The sequence below is a fragment of the Numenius arquata genome, chromosome 18 (assembly GCF_964106895.1).
Source record: "Numenius arquata chromosome 18, bNumArq3.hap1.1, whole genome shotgun sequence".
In the NCBI taxonomy this organism is placed as follows: Eukaryota; Metazoa; Chordata; class Aves; order Charadriiformes; family Scolopacidae; genus Numenius; species Numenius arquata.
The window spans coordinates 747780-764701 of NC_133593.1; the positions used below are offsets into that span (position 1 = coordinate 747780).

Genomic DNA, 16922 nt, shown 5'->3' on the forward strand with positions numbered 1-16922 from the left:
GCAAAGGGAGAGGCAAGAGAGAGCCCAGCAGGGGCCAGTGCAGCTGGGGAAGGACTGGGAGGTGTTCAGCAGCAGAAGCGGTTCAGGTCCACGTGCTCCCTGTGATGGTGGGGACAGAGGGCAGTGTGCATCAGGGGGAGCAGGGCAGACAGGGACAGGCAGCTGGCTGGGCACAGCAGCCGAGACTCCCTGGGATGCCCACCCTCAGCATGCTCCCCATCCCTGGGGCCGGCTCCCCCACTGGGTACCAGCTCTGCTGAGCTGGACAAGGGGCAGCTCACACACCCCCTGCCCATCCCAACCCTCTGGCAGTGGGGCCACATCCAGTCCCTGGGTTTACCAAACCCTGCCTCTCCCTGCCCAGCTATTTTTGTCTGCACAAAGCCTGCCAATTTGGCGAGGGGGGACTCTCTCCCTTGCCCGATCAGGAACATGGCATCCTCTCTGCAAACTTTTCTTCCCCAGGCCTTCCTGAGCATCTCACCCACGTGCAGAAGCTGCGTGCCAGGCCCTAGCTCTAAGGCAACCGCTGCCAGATGAACCCCAGGTCCTCAGGACCCCTCCTCTGGGCAGGCAGCTGCCTGGTCCTGCCTCCAGCCCACCCTCCGTGAGCCTCAGCCGTCCCACCACTTTCTGTATTTGGGAGGCCCGGGCCAGCCCGGGAGCCCAGCAAGCTGCTTCTCTCAGGGTTCACACAGGTCTTAAACCATCACCACCCCAAAGTTTCACTCGGGGAAAAAATAAACCAGTATTTGGATAGTTGCTGGAGGGTCTGCATAGCTGTTGGGTGTATATCAAATGATTTCTCTTAACATAGTATCTGACAGGTCCATCTGGCAGCAACTGTTGGCCTGCAAGTACCAAAACCCCGTGACAGATGGTGTGATGCCTGGGGACAGAGAGGGCAGGCAGTGCCAGGAAAGCCCCCTACCTTCTCTTCGGCAATGCTTTCACTTCCTCCTTTCTGTCCTAAAGGCCTTGAATTTCCCATCACAATCCCTGGTTTCCTTCCAATGGAGGAAAGGTTTTGCCTTACTCTGCTGCAATCCACCTTTAGGAAGCTCATGCAAGTGCTTGTGCCCGAGATCCCGCACCCTTCGGCCGTGTCCCACCACTCCTGCACCCTGACAGTCACTACAGGTTTTGCAACAAGCTGCTGTTGGGCTGGAGAAAGCAAAAAACCCTGCGGCTGGCAGAGAACACCAGCGAGGTGTGGATGGTGCGGAGCGGAGTCTCTCACCCCTTCCTGTTTTGCTTTACCGCACTCCTTTTCTTATTGAAATACTTCCTGTTTCTTGTCGATGAAGTCAGATGAATTATTTTCACGACTTGCCCAGAGAGAGCTGAGCTAATTACCTTTACCTTAAATGAACACCTTAACGTAGGTCAGCACATCTACAGCAAGAAACTAAGCAGGAGGAAATTGCCCAAAGCCAGCTCCCCAGGCAGGAGCAGGAGAAGCTGGCGATGGCTGGTGATTCTCGCCCTGCTGTAGGTTTATGAAAAGGGGAAAGAAAAAGCCTTTCTAGCTCAGTGGAAGTAGCAAGCGAGAAGTCCCGGTGATGAGGTGCTCTCCTACCTCAGCTCCCCCGCAGCGGGAAGCCCCCACACTCACCACTTTGAGGTTTGCCTCCTGGAGTTTCCGAGCTCTCTCCTCCAGGCGCTTGGCGATCACCGCCAGCTCCGCGTTCTTCCTCTTGAGGTGCTTCACCTTCTCCTCCGTCTGGGGGAAGCAGCTCCTGCGCTGGATAACAAGGAGAGGGTTGAGGTGAAGCCCCCGCTCAGCTGGAAGCTGTGCGCTGGAGGCATTAGGGGAAGCCAAGGTCCCTGGCCCTGCCTGACCTGCTCTGGGCACACAGGGCTTTTCCCAGCCTGTCCTCCTATGACTCTCCCAACCACTGAATACCAACCTCTGCTCTTGTTGCCTCTCCAGTCACTGAAACCTGTGTTTTTCCTGGTATTTTTGTTAATGTGACCTCTTGGTCCCCATGAGATGTCCCTCACCCCACCCCAGGCCACCCTGCATGGTCCCTCTCCAGCCACAACTCGCTCGTTGCAGGCTCTGCCTTTGCCAGTTGGGACTCGGCGCATCTCCAGCATCACTCTATCCTGGCCACCCACCCTTTGGGCTTTCTCTTCCAAAATCTTTCCAGTTTATTTCTCTGGCGTTACAGGGCTCAACACATCGCTGTGAATTTGTGCTGCACTGCCACCACAAGCTTCACCGCTGTCCTTTTTCTCATGACACCGAAGCACGAGTTGGGGGGAACGGGAAGAAAGTGGCAAAGGGCTTTATGATGTTTGCAAAGCAAATTTCCTTTTTCTTCTCCTATTGATTCTGTTCACTCTTAATCCCCTTTTATTTGTTATCTGTCCGTTTCGATAAGCTGCTGCTTGCCGATGGCTCGTTCTCTCAAGGTCGTACCCAGATGTGTTGTGCTGTCTTTTCACATCAGCAAAAATGTCAGATCAGATGATCCTTCCAATTATTTTCCTCCCTGCCCCTGTGAGATCCCACCATGGGTGCTTGCTGCTTTCACTGCTTTTCTTCAGCCAAAAGACCGAGGCTGGTTTTTGGGAGTAAGATTTGATGAGACCTTACGTGATAGTGCTTTGTTAAAATCCAGATGACTGATAAGGGGTAACCCCAGAGCGTGCAGGTCATACTGCATTTATGCTGTTAGTGTAAGAAAATTATCTAAAATATGCATTTTGAATTTGATGATATTAATCTGAAATGCTAAGCAATGAAATTTTTGGGGGCCCGGGGTGGCCGCATCCCCATGCGGCAGGGCTGCACAAGGGCTGATGCTCTCCAGGGAGGATGCGGGAGGGGAAGATCACTTCTCCGTATGTCCCGAGGGTCCTGACTGTCCACCATGGGCCTGGGGAGCCAGGGATGGGGGAGCAGGACAGAGCGGGTGGCCCAGGCTGTGGACTTCGGGTGCCAGGGGTGCAGCTGGAGAGGAGGCGGGTGCCGAGCTCCCGTGGGAGCAGGGGGCACTGCTGCACTGTCACCCGCAGCCCAGCCTGAGTGAATCAGTGTTTCTGCTTTTCCAATTAAAGAGGAAACAAGAGCGACTTCCCCCTCCCCTGCTGTCAGCTCGCTGCTGCCCTGCTCTCTGCCTGCTCTCACTGGCGGCTCTGTTAAAGCCTCTCATGGTTTCCAGCAGGCAAATAGCACCAGGCAAAGATGGCAGAGAGGGCAGCCGAGAGTTCCAGTCCACTCTGCATCACAAGGAAGGGGTCCTGCTGGAGCCAATGACGGGTGCAGTGCGAAGGCACCCAGGGGACCCAAAGCACTCAGGCCCTCTTTGCCCCCCTGGCTCTGCCCAGCCCATCCCGTGTGTCAGCATTTCTTAGAGTTGGCAGCAGACAACAACTCGCCCCAGCAGGGACCCCCAGCATCAGAAGGACATGGACCTGTTGGAGCGGGGCCAGAGGAGGCCACAGAGATGCCCCAAGGGCTAGAGCCCCTCTGCTGTGAGGACAGGCTGAGAGAGTTGGGGGGGTTCAGCCTGGAGAAGAGAAGGCTCCGGGGAGACCTTAGAGCCCCTTCCAGTCCCTAAAGGGGCTCCAGGAAAGCTGGGGAGGGACTCTGGATCAGGAAGGGGAGCCATAGGGCGAGGGGGAAGGGTTTGACACTGAAAGAGGGGAGATTGAGATGAGATCTGGGGAAGAAATTCTTTGCTGTGAGGGTGGTGAGAGCCTGGCCCAGGTTGCCCAGAGAAGCTGTGGCTGCCCCATCCCTGGAGGGGTTCAAGGCCAGGTTCGGTGGGGCTTTGAGCAACCTGGGGTGGTGGGAGGTGTCCCTGCCCAGGGAAGGGGGGTGGCACTGGGTGGGCTTTAAGGTCCCTTCCAACCCAAACCATTCTGTTATTCTATGACTCCCTCCCCTTGGAGCATCCCGTGCCAGCAGCTGGCCCAGCACCCATCTCTGCTCACCAGCAAGCTGTTCTCCTCGGCCAGGCTGGAGCAGCGGTGCCGCAGGTCCTCCAGTGCGCTCAGGAGCTTCGTGTTCTGGCTCACGAGGAAGCTGTAGTCAGCCCCGCTCTGCAAAACAGTGCAGGAGAGGCAAGGCAGGGCTTTGCCTGCCCAGGGCGAGGGGCGAGGGACCGGCCACAGCTCCCGCTTGCCCTGTCCCTGCAGCAAGCCCAGCTGGCCACGGGGGAGGCTGGCAGGGCCGGGGTGCGGGCAGGGAAGGGGCAGGGTGGAATGCGGTGGCTGATTTCAGGAGGTGGCAAGGGGCTGCCTGTCCTTTGGGGGACCAGTGGCCTTCAGGACTGGGCTACATCACCCGTGGGTGACGGCTGCCATCTCCATAGCTTTAAAGCTGCTTTCAACTTGCCCAGACCCTCATGTTGTCCCCAGCCACTTGCATTTTTCCTCGGTACCATCTAAACCAGCTCAAGAGCCAGGAAGAGCCAGGCAGGCAGAGCACAAGCCATGACATCCCAGACACGTGCTCCCCACGGCTCAGGGACCCAGCAGCCTCTGGCACCGCACGGCTTTTGGGGGCGACGAGAGCTCCTCACCTGCTTCCCCACACCAGCCACCCCGGTTTGGCCCAGCAGCCCTCCCAGGAGCCAGGCGCTGGGCTCTGCCCTCTCTCTGTCAGCCTCGGCTGTGGAAGAAGGCAACATGCCGGATTTCTTTGCAAAAACACCACCTTAATTTTGTCACATCAAAAGCAGCAGCAGCTCTGCCGGGAGCTGTATATATAGCTTTGTGGTTACTGCTTCCTGCCGAGAGCTGCTCGCCGCAGGCTCGCTGCTGAAGCAGGCTCCCAGAAAGTATTTTTGTGCGTTAGTAAAGCTGGTAGCCAAGCTATTGCTTCACGGCTGCCATATGGCAGCAGCGCCATGCACCTCGGGAAGACCCAGCCAGATGTTTTCCCAGCAGCCGGGCAGGTCCTGCAGGACCCGCTCCCAGCTCCCACAAAGTCTTTGCTGGTGCCACTGAGCGGCTGTGACCTTCCTGGGGCACAGGTCTGCCTCTGTGGTTTGCAAGCCACGGCTACGAGTGAAATGTCCCTCAGCCACCAAAGAAATGCTGCCCAAGCTCTCTCGGTAGTAAGAAGTCAGAGAGGCAGCTCACAGCACTCGGGTGCCGCTGTGCTCCAGGAGGTCTGAGACTGGCTAAAACTCACTGCACTTTTGACTACTGCTATATTTTGGCTTCTCAGTCATGGCTGTTGGAGCAAAAGGGCAGGAGACCAGTGCCACAAAGTCCACCCCATCGAATCCCCTGGTGTAGCCGCCATGCCCATGCCCCAGCTCTCCCAGCCCCCCAGCTCTCCCAGCCTCTCATGCCTGTATGGAAATGCCTTGGAAGAGCAGGGAGGGAAAACATAACCAAAAGACGTTGAAAACCAAAAAAACCCACCCTCAAAAGATAACTCCCAGCCCTCCCTACTGGCCTCACGCAGTGTCACCAGGTCCCACAACCCCTCTGAGCCACCAGGAGGGATGGTAAGTGCCAGGAGCTGACAGGCCTCGGGCAGAGTGGTTTCTAGTTGTCCACCCTGCAGAAATCCCAAGGCTTGAGAAAGCTGGAGTGAAATGCCCCATGGGGAAAGATTGTACTGCTTTCCACCTGTGGGAAAACAAAAATATATTTATTTTCCTCTTATTTTTTTTTCCTCCCCTAGGAACAAAGGTGCAGTTACTGCCGCAGCCCCCAGGCACCTGGGTGCCTTCTCCTGCTCTCCAACCACTCAGGCCTGCTCCCAAGGGTGGTTGGGGCAAGCCCAGGGACCAAGGAGCTCCCCAAACTCTTTGGCCTTGGGGAGCCAAGAAACACCTCTGAGAGCCAGGCACCCTGCCCAGAGACCTAGTCCCAGATCCTGCGGCATTGGTCCCATTCCTGCATCTCTACAGGGACAGTGAGGAGTCCCAGAGAATATTTCCCTTATCGCCAGCTCCAGGAAGAGCAAAGCACCTCCTTGGGCTGGGCACCCATGCAGGGGACGCTGCGGGTGCTGATGGGAGACACAGCATGGGGGGTGCACAGGGCAGGCGTCCTACCAGCATCTCCCATGCCCTGCATGGCAGTGCCTTGGGCTGGTTCACTCCCACCACCTCCAGAGCCAAACAGGCAGCCCCTGGGATGAAGTCAGAATGCATTATTTCCATCTTCTTGCCCCTGCCGAGAGGCCTCAAGCTTCTTGTCTGTGCTTGCTTGCACTGAGACAGGCTGAGCAATCTCACCCAGCAACCTGTGCGCTTGGGGTAGGAGCTGGAGAGCTTTTGTGGAGGAGCTGATGTGCTCCTGATTCTCCCCGTCAGGCAGATATAACTTCTGACATCGTCAGCACCGGGTCTCTGCAGGGAATGGTCAGCACTTCCAGCTTGGCTGGAGATGTTTGGGGGACTTAAAACCAAATTTCTGTACTTGAAACCACTTTTCTGTAGCTATAAAACAACATCTTCATTGGGGCAGGATGCAAAGACTCACAACCACTCACCCTCATCTTACTGGGCTGTCCCCAGTCCAGCTCAGGTTTCTTGCCACGACTCCAGAGCCCGTGACGTGGCAAAGGCTGGGATGTCCTAGACCATGCAGAGACCTTTCCAGTTCCCTGGGTGTTGCAGGATGCCTGGCCACGGATCAGGAGAGCGTGACTGCGTGCTCCAGGCTGGGGCCAGGCACGCAGCCAAGCCTCCCGCCTGCCAGCACGTCCCACTGCAGCCACAGCTCCTTGGGGCTTTGCCCAGAGAGGCACAAGGGGCATCTGCAGCGAGAAGACATGGAGGCAGGAGATCCTTGTTGTGCCAGGACATCTGTCCCGCATGGGGACCTCACTGCCTGGGAGGCTTTGCCAAACTGGCGCTGGCTGCATCAGCTGAACCCTCCTCCAAGACAGCGTAGAGCCTGGAACTGAAGGACTGTCTAGACGTCATCCCACGCTCATTAAACATTAATTTCCTATAATGAAATAGCTTTTAATTTATTAACCGCTCCACTGTTCCTTAAGGTTCACATGCTGCGCGGTGCAGCCACACTCATGGCCCCCATGGATGGTGCGTTTTGAAGAGAGCTGAGGAAATCATTAGGGAGAAGAGGCACCGAGGCTGCCCCCGACACGACTCTCCTTGATAAAGACAAGCAGAATTGCCAGCAGGAGCTGAAATCCAAAAGCATCCCTTGGTCAGGGAGGTTTTCAGTTAGCTGGAGTCGGCAGGAGCCGAGGCAGAGCTGACGCTGCAGGGAGGTCTTCGGGCAGTCACATCCCCCAGATCAGACGCATCCTTGGGCACTAAAAAATTAACCCAAGTGACATGTTCTTTGGCCGTGAGGGAAATGTTCCAAAACCCGAGCAAGGCAGGAGAAGAGCAGCAGGGATGCTGAGGGCGGAGAGCAGACGGCGGCTCCCCAGCGCAGCAGGCACACAGCTTTGAAGCCTCTGTTACAGGGAGATCATCATCATCTGTTGCCTCTTTTGGCAGGTAGAGCCCAAAATACAGTTTCTCCAGGATGCACTGAGAACCAGCAAACAAAGAAAAGCCTCAGCGTGGCAGCTGGAAGAAAGCTGCTGCTTTTTCACCTGAAAACTTCAAAAAGCGAGGGAGAGCTGCAGCAGCTTTTGCAGAGAGAGGTGCCCAGCCAGGCTGCTAAATGGGTCACGCAACCAAAAATCCCCCTGGAGCACCCGGCATCCAGTGCAGTCTTTGAGGTCCTGCGGAAAACTTGCAGGAAGCCATCTGGGGGACAGTAAATCAAACCGCGGCCAGGACAACAGTCGCTGCAGCGACTGCTCTGCAATGCGGCTTGGGCTGCCGGCGCCTCGCGGCACGGCCGGGCACCCACCGGCCGAGAGGGTTTCCCCCATGCCAGCCCCGGGGAACGTGCCAAAGTCTACACTCAGCCTTCGTGTAAAATCCCTTTGGAGAGCCAGATGGGAAGGAGGAATTTACCAGGTAGCCCTGTGAGCGGGAGGTCTCAGGTGGCCTTTGGAAACAGGCGGTCTCATGAGTGATTTTAAAACATACACGATTTCAAGATGTATAAAACATGCACAATTTCAACACGTCCCTGCAGTGACTTCCTCATCTGCAGCAGACATGGGTCCAGCTGCTGGGTTTGCTTCCCAAAAGCTGTCTCCGAAACCCACCCTCCCTTTGCAGAGACTTTGCAGACCTATTTCCAAGGTGAAACTACACCAGCTCTCCTGCTCTCTTGGATACATTAAACCCACCGCTCCTTCATTTGAAATCATTGTCACCAAGCCTCCACCATGTCAAAGACCTTTCGCTGTTTGTTCCAGCTGATGTTGGTAATTAGTTTCCTTAACTTCTCAATCCGCACCACTTGGAGGTGAAACCTGTCACTGCCAATCCATTTTCTCCTCTTCCATCCAGTTTTCAAGGGAATCAGCTCCCTCCCAGAACAAAGTTATTTTCCATAGGCTGCTCTTCAGCAGTGCCCTCGCTGCGTGTCAAAAGCGAGACAGAAGTAGCATCACCTCCCGTTGGGTCAGTGGGCGAGGGCAAAACCCCCGGCGCCGGCACAGCCAGCACGCCCGGCGCCGCGCCAGCAGCATCCCGGCACGGGGAGAAGGGGCACCTGTGTTAAAGGTATGGGAGAAGTAAGAGACGTGCCTGGGATGCAGTCGTGGTTGTTCTGCCACTCCTTGTCCTTGTTCTGCTTCCTTCATTTCGTGCCGGGTTCCTGGTTTCGGGCACAAATGTCGCTGTTCTTCCGTTGACTCCGTGGCACTTCCCCACCAGCTCCTCGCCCTGCGCGTTGCCAACACTCGTTTCCATGAGTCAGCGTTTGCTCCTGCTGCCCGTCCCTCTTCCAGCCTACCACTTGCCCCTATTTATGTGATTTCCTCATTTATCTGATTTTTATCACCCCATGTAACATATTCATGGAAGAAAAAATCCATCCAAGGCTATTAACTTCAAAGATACTGCCTCCAGCATGGGGAGTGCTGGAGCCACAAATTGCAAGATATTAAGAGAATATTCAGGGGAACATTCACTGTATATTTGCTCTTTCTTACACTTCCCCAGGCATCCTCTCCTGCACGCTGTCTGACCACTGCCAGCTCTTCATGTATTCCTTACAGTGTCCTTAAAATGAGATATGCAGCTAAAATTGGAGTCTCACAAATTCGGGTCCTCTCTCTTTAAAGCCTCTTATGAAAGCACCATCACTGATCCTAGGAAAACAGCTACTCCAGGAGAAGAAAAATCAGCTCAGTAGCCCTGGCCACCCTGGCTTGGCTGTCCTTTGATGAGCTCAGCTTCTCCAGCCACCCCAACCAGGGAGAAACTAATGTTCCTGCAAAACTGAGACAAGGAGGAATGCGAGCGGAAAATAAACTCCCAGGGCAGAGGCAGAGCGTCAGCACTCCAAAATCCAGGCCTGCAGCCGGGTCCAGTGTGCAATGTGGCACGATTTCTTGTCTTTAACAGCAAATCCAAAATACAAGAGGTTTTGCAAGTGGACGAGAGAAAATTACACCGAAATACTGCACGGCTGCTGGATACACAGCTCTGAACTGCTCCTGACAGGCTGCACACGTGTTTCTCCATCTTTCACCATCAGATGCAAAACAGGGCAGTCAGTTGAGGGGGACGGGGGATTTGGAGAAAACCTGTCCTTTCCCCCAGGGCCAGCCTGTCCCCACACGGCAGAGCCCAGCACAGACCCAGAACCGGCAGCCCCCCTGGGGGTGGACCCTGCGGGGACTCCCGCAGGGGAAAGGTCCTCCTTGGAATGCAGGTGTCATCAGTCCTCGATTTGCTCCTCGCCCTGCTCTCCAGTGTGGTAGAGACCTGGAACCCCTTCTCCTTCCAGCTGGCCACTACCTGACTAAAGCAGCAGCATGACAAGGCGTGTGTGGCCCCGGATGGGTTTTTCCCAGCTGTGACCCAACTGCTCTCCATGGTAAACACAAATGGTTTTGCAAAACCAGGATGTATGCAGCCAGAAACTGCAGCTCATGCTTGCTGGGGTAGGATTAATCTTGGTTCCCAGATAACCTGCAGCACAAGGTTGTGCCAAGCAAGCTCCTCAAGTACCACAGCAACATCACCTTCCTGCCTTGGGTCACTGTGACCCCTGGGCACCCCTCTGTCCCTTGTAGGGTCTTTTCCCACCTTCTGAGAAAGAAGTCTGCATTTCATAGGATGAGAAACACATACAAAGCCGGTTCTACCAACTACCATTTTAACACTGATGTACAAGCTTCTCCCTTGTCTCTTATCAGCTCTCAGAAAGATTTGGCCCAGCCCCATTTTGGTAAAGCCGGACTGTGCTCCATCCCAGGGGACACTAACGGCATCTCTGCTTCAGTGCACAGCTTGGAAATGTATGAAAGCGAGGATATATACCATAAACCCCAGTCTGGTTTTAAAATTCAGGTGCCCGATCAGGAGCCAAGACAGCCGAGCTACCTGTTTCCCCCACTGCGGATTTTTCTGGGTGCTGCTGAGCAAGTCATTGAATCTGCAGAGAAGGAGGCACAAGCAACAGTATTTCCACTAGAAAAAAGCAAAACATAGAAGAAGTGGGAAGTAAATGTGTTAACATCTTCAGTGCAAACACAGAAAGACTTTGCAACCTCTGCTTCTTGCATACTCATGTGCGTTGCCAATCATTTGAGCAAGATGTGGGTATTGGCTTCCTATAGAAATTGTTGGGGTTTTTTGTTGTTCGGGTCGGAAGAAAGGTCAGCCTGAAGCTCCCAGCACTGCAGGCTCAGGCCCAGGCAGCCCCAAGGTCTTCATGGAGCATCTGGACTCTCTTTTTGGATGCCACATGTCAGATAATTTTAAGTTTGCAAGTATGAAAAAAAAAAAACCACACAAAAAAAAACCCTGGGGAAGAATGATAAAATTTAGCTCTTTCCAGGTTTAGTATTTTGATGGCTGGAGTGGGCATGATTGTCCTCTGATATCTCATCTTTCTTGTAACAGAAACTCTAATCCAAAGAAACACTCCCTAGAAAGGAGTGAGACTTCGGTACTGACGGATGCCCTTGGGAACAAAGGCCTGTCTAGAGTGAGTGGCCACGGGCTGTGTCAGGGCTTCTCCCTGGGAAGCCACCAAGCCGCAGCTCAGTAAATCCCCTGCCCGGACAGAAGTGTCACTGCTCTCTAACAGGATCATAGCTTGAAAAGTCAATACCAGGTCTCCTTCCCATGTCAGAGCCTCAGCAACTGTGTTCGTGGTCTCACAAGTTTGGTTTTATTGAGTGGATGACCTACCATGTTCCACTCTGAAGATGTGCTCTTCCACCTTGCAAGATACATCAGGGAGTGGCAGATTTTGTAGGCACAGCTCAGTTTTTGCCCAGATATCTGCTCCACAATTCTCCCCTGCCTGTACCTGTTTTCCAAATTACTTGCAGTTTCCCAGAAGCCAAGAGCACCTGGGAAAGCTTGGGTCACATTTGCCTAAAACCTGTTCCAATTGCCCAGATATTGGGAACAGTGTTCCTTGCACCTCTTAGTAAAGCAAAAACTCATTTGGAGCAATTACAGGTTTTTGTCCTGGAATGAGAAACCTCAAATTTCCAATGACTTTAACAAGTAGCTAAGAGATGGAGGGGGAAAAATCATTGTGGAACACTGGAACAGGTTGCCCAGGGAGGTGGTTGAGGCCCCTTCCCTTGAGATATTCAAGGTGAAGCTCGACAAGGCCCTGGGCAACCTGGTCTAGTTGGGGGTGTCCCTGCTGACTGCGGGGAGGTCGGACTAGATGACCTTTGGAGGTCCCTTCCGGCCTGGACCAATCTATGAATCTATGAATCCCCTTGCGCCACTCAGAAGAGCCAGAGGTGCTGTTCAGTGGTCATTGTGGAAATGTGAACGGCAAGAGCAGCATAAACTAATGTCCAAAAGGGTCTTTTCCCAGAACTAAGCAGATGGCTGGGATGCAGAAAGCCTGCACTCGCAGCAGGAAGAGGGCAGCAAGGCTGCCAGTGTGGCACGTGCCGGTTCTCGTCATGTTATTTCAGCAGGAAGGAAGACTACAGCCATAGGACACCCAAAACAAGGAAGCAAGGACATTGGCAAGTCCCCTTGCCAAAAAGTTAGAGAGTGAAATGAGAAAGATGCTGAGGTGAAAGATCATTCTGCAGTAATGGCCAACACCCAGATGGTGTGACAGCCCTGTCCCAAAACCAGTTTGTCGTCACCAGTCCGGAGGATCCAAGGACACAGTGAGGAGGCAATGGCTGGTGTCCCTCATCCTCCGTGTTCCACACAAGTGCCCTGGCCAAGCCATTTGGACATGTCTTTGTACAGAGAGCATGAGCTTACTTAAAAAGATAGTAAAAATGAAAACTACCTTCTCCTCCATACAGTCTTGCTTTGTGTTTTCTTCCATTCATTCCTACAAATAAAGTCACACTGACTCTTCATGGCAGGCAGTGTCTGAGGTTGGCCATACAGTCGTACAACCATAGTGCTGCAGAAAACAGCAGTAAGTCATTTCCATGAGGCTGAGCATTGCCAAGACAAGAAAAATTAATTTACTCAGATTTTGAGCAAGATGGAGTACGATCTTTTGCTAATAGGGATTGTAGGAAATGGTGTCTGTAACAGCAAGTACTGGCTTCATTGCCCAGGAAGACCTTCTCGCCTTAGTGCCATCTTTTATTCTGCTGACCTACCCTTTCCAGACAAGGGTACAGCTCTGTGCACCCTCAGAAAATGGAAAATTTGAAGCTCTTGAAATGCCACAAATTCCTGCAAAAGGTACTGAGTTTGTCGTTAAATGCAGCCTGGCCTGAACAATTGACGTGGAGGATCTTCACCAGCATTTTATAATTCTTACTGTATCTGTGCTTTGTGTTGTCAAGCCCCACTGTAAGAAACAGGGTTTTTTTGTAGATATTTAAATTCCTACTGACTGGGAGGCTCCTTGGTTTAAGCATTTTCGTTTGAGTTTTACAGAGTTACTGAATACCCTCAGCTCCATCTGACCTCAGGGGAAGCTGAGCCTTGGCTTTTAAGAAATTCAGATCCAAAGCAACCTCTTCAGATTAAGAAGTCGCCACGATAGCCAACCCCGAGCACCCTTGCTGTGCTCCTTGTGTGGCTCATGGGATGCCAGCACAGGGACGTGGTCAGACACTGAGCTTATCCCTTTCTGAAAGTGCAGCTGGGGAGGTTGGGGGGGGGCAAGTAATCCTGGGATGAAGAGCAAAGGGAATATGCCAAAATTGAATGACTTTTCTCCTCTCCCCTCTACCGATTTGGGGCATCAGGAGAGAGCCTTGACTTCAGCAACCCGCTCCCAAGCCATCCCGTGTTGCCAGGGCCAAAGCAGATCCCATTGGAGCAGCATCCCATAAGAGATGCAGACAGCTGAGCCCTTGTGGGAAGTGCTCTAAAATCCGTCTGACAGCATTATGGGAACTTTCCAATTTCCAGCCAGACTGTATCTGTGCCACTTTAACCCCATTCTTCCTACACAGGCAACATTTTTCTCCTTCTCTGATTTTCATTATTCTGACTGGGAGCCCACACCTGCAATGCCTGGAGATTCTCAGCAGGAAAGTAATTTCTTACCTCCTGTGCCCACACAGGAACTTTGGAACGCAAGACCAGGGCGATTTCAAAGGCCCAGGACCAAGAACACATTTGTGACAGCAAGCCCCCAGGTAGCGTTAGTCAGTGGTAACGTGGTGGGACACATTACTCTGCGGAGGAGCTAGGATCCCCTGCAGTGCATTGCAGGGTGCAGAGGCACACAGCAAACGGGTGGGAAGACACAGGCACGAGTTACAACAAGAGAAATTCCCACCAGACCTATGGAGAACGTTCCTCTCCATGAGAGTGCTGCAGCTTCAGGACAGGGTGGTGGGATCCCAGCCGCTGGAGATATTCAACACTTGCCTGGTCAGGCCCGGAGCAACCTCTTCCAGCTCTGGAGCCAGCCGTGCTCAGGGAAGGGGCTGGACAGGAAGCTCCACGTGTGTCCCCCCCAACGCACCTCTAACTCCAGAGATCACTTGCCAGCTCCCAAAGGGCAGAAGGGCAACAGCTCTCCACCCTCCACGCTCGGCAAGAAAGCTGAGATTAACTTGACCTAGAGATAGTCTCAACGTCTGCCCATAGACTGTCCCTGAGGGAACAGCAGAGCAATAGTGGCAGAGGCTAGGACACACGGCAAGAGCTTCATCATAAAATCAACATCTTTAATCAACTCTGTCAGCGACGAGCCCTCAGGAGGCTCTTCCCCACACTAGGAGATAACTCCCTGGAGGCAGCTGTCCTGCTTGCATAATGCAGCGCTGACATCCCAAGGACAGATGTCCTAAAGGAAGCCCAGCTCCGGCAGCAGGACACCCAGGGTTGGTAGTGCTTGTCCCAGCCTGGCCATCCATGCAATGTGGCCATCCCCTCGTCCCCAGCTGTGACACAGCACCTTGCTCCCAAGGAAGTGGGTTTGAGGATGGATCTTCCACAGCCCGGCAGCACCAGCACTTGCTCTGCCAGGGTCAGCAATGCCGAGCTCCCTCCAGGGTCTGAACTCCAGCCTTTCACATCACTACAGCCACTTGACTTCAGGAGAAAATGCTGGAATGTTTTTCCAGGAAAAGCCAAGTTAGCCTTTCTGTGGATCAACATCAATGTTAAGGATGGTACCGCCATGGTACCACCAGTACTACCAGAGTAACATCATGGTACCACTATGGCACCACCACAGTACAGCACAGTACCACCAGGTGCCACAGTACCATTGCCTGATACCATCATTGCGCCATCAATATCACCGAGTACCACCATGGTACTGCCCCAGTACTCTGGTACGTGGTGATATTACCATGGTGCTGCCCCAGCCCCATGGGAGTGGGAAGGGAAATATTAGTCACCCACCAAGCCAGGAGCCTGCAGGATCATGGGGAAACATTCAAAGCAGCCCAAGGACCAAGGGAAACAGAATGGCAGGTGCTTAGCAGTCATCACCATAGAATCCAAGTGGGGTCCTCACCCCTTCCACCACCACCCATGTGCACAGCTGGTGCATGGTGAACCTACTGCAGGGATCAGCTGGAGATGGGTGCACGGCCCCCACCACACAAGATGTCGTTTGGGTGCTGGAGCACCCACGAACACCTCTTTGCTCCAGCCACCTGCCCCCCTGCCTCTCCCAGCCTTCCCCACCAAGACAGGTGGCCTATTCCGCCCTCGCCAACCTGCTCTCCCACAGGGAGAGAGGGCAGTGAGTTTGGCACAACTGATTTGACTGTTGGGATGGATGGAAAAAGTGGGTGGGAGCAGAAATGCTTCCCATTCTGCTGCCCCATTTTTTGGCTGGGGGGCTTCTGGAATGGCCAGGGGCTGTGGTCAGAGGCAGACCAAGGACTGCACTGTTAAACGTGGTGTTTCCCTAAGCATCTTGATCAACAGCCCTTCCAAAAAGACACAAAAGAAACTGCTTGAGTGAAACCATTTTCTCTTTCAGTGGGATTCCAGCAGCTCCGTTTCTCCTGTGGGCTGGTCCAGGCTGCTCTCCAGCCAGGCACAGGAGCACAGGCTGGGCTCAAAAAACCTCCTGCTGAACCCCAATCAGCACTGCTCAGCTCTGCTCCCCCATCCGCAAGAAGAAAAGGCCAAGAGCTTATTCCTTCCCTATTTTAAAAGCACCGCGGAGCTACCCTAGACCCCAGGGGATCCCAGGAAAATGACTGATTGCACCTATGGGAAAAGAGGGCAAGCTGTCCTAAGCAGGATAAGCTGATGAACTTTTGTGGCTTAGATCAAGGTGGTGAGGCTCTGAGGGAGTCTTCTGGGCTGTCTAGAGCTGTGCAAGGGGCCGGGCATTGCATTACCTCGAGGTGTCCCAGTGCTGTCTGCAGGGCCAGTTTCCCCTGCAGTGCAGGTGCCCTAAGCGCCCCCCCCCCCAGGCCACCCTGAGCAGAGAGGGGATGCTCTCGAAGGGGATGGCAGTGAATCATGTCCCCGCCACCACCTGCAGAGCCATTGACGCTACTGGAGTGAGGAGATGCCGCAGGGATGGCTCAGCCTTTGTGGGTGCAGGGGCTGTGTCTGCACCAGGTGGGCTCTGCCCAGCGCTGGCCCCGGCAGGGCTCCGGCGAGACCCTGCACCAGCTCCGGCACCAGCCAGGGGACAGGCAGCTGGAAATGCCTGCTGAAGGGCAGCGAAGACAGCAGCTCCTTCTCCCGCATGCCGGTGCGTGGCAGCGGCTCTGGCAGCTCCCAGCCCCACAGCGAAGGTTTTGTGGGTGTCTCAGCCACAGCCAAGCACAGCGATTTCCCATGCCTGTCTCGTACCAAGGTGACATCTCCCCAACGCCTCTCCCCCCAAAATGCACCCCCCCCTGCCAGCAAATGCACCCCGGCAGCTGCCTTACCTGGGGGCGTCTGTCTATCCGGTCGCGTCCGAGCCCGTCCATCGCTCTCAGTGGCCTAACGAGCTCTGGGGCAGAGCGAACCCACTGGGGGTCCAGAGGGGGTCCGTGGAGGGTTCCCGGGAACGCTTCCTGGGGCTGGGGTGCTCCGGCCCCCTCCGACCCCGGGGACAGCTGGCAGCTTGCCCTGTCACCGTCACCCCCCACGTCTTCACGCGTGTCCAGGTCCGGGCAGGCGGAGGCTGTGGGGACGGCATCGCCCGCTGCCGGGGCACCGCTCTGCCCCGCTGCCCGCTGCGGCGGGTCGGCGCTGGACACCCCCCGCTCCGGCTCCTGCATGGCTGGGGCAGGGCGCTGGGCTCACCCGGTAGCGGCGAGAGCTCCCCGTGGCTCCGAGAGCCGGCACGGTAACCCCGAAGGCATCAGAGCCGCGGCGACTGGAGCACCCCGGGCCGCGCTCCCTCCCGGCGGGGACGGAGGCGGCGGCAGCAGCAGCATCCCTGCGCCGGGGGAGGCTCCATCCCCGCCTGGATCCGCCGGATCGGCGGGCGGGCGGCTGCCGCCCCCCCTCTACACACCGTACAAA

The 16922-nt window shown here is 54.8% G+C and overlaps 1 protein-coding gene across 1 annotated transcript in view; it reads right to left on the bottom strand.

The window, feature by feature from the left end:
• The window catches only part of TSPOAP1 (TSPO associated protein 1), a 70431-nt gene extending 53756 nt beyond the window's left edge, over window positions 1–16675 (bottom strand). The window contains exons 1-3 of the mRNA XM_074160464.1: window positions 16340–16675; window positions 3946–4053; window positions 1616–1744 (exon numbers count right to left, since the gene is read on the bottom strand). Coding sequence (XP_074016565.1) covers window positions 1616–1744; window positions 3946–4053; window positions 16340–16675 — 573 coding nt within the window. The remainder of the gene's footprint in view (window positions 1–1615; window positions 1745–3945; window positions 4054–16339) is intronic.
• Between the last annotated feature and the right edge of the window lie 247 nt (window positions 16676–16922).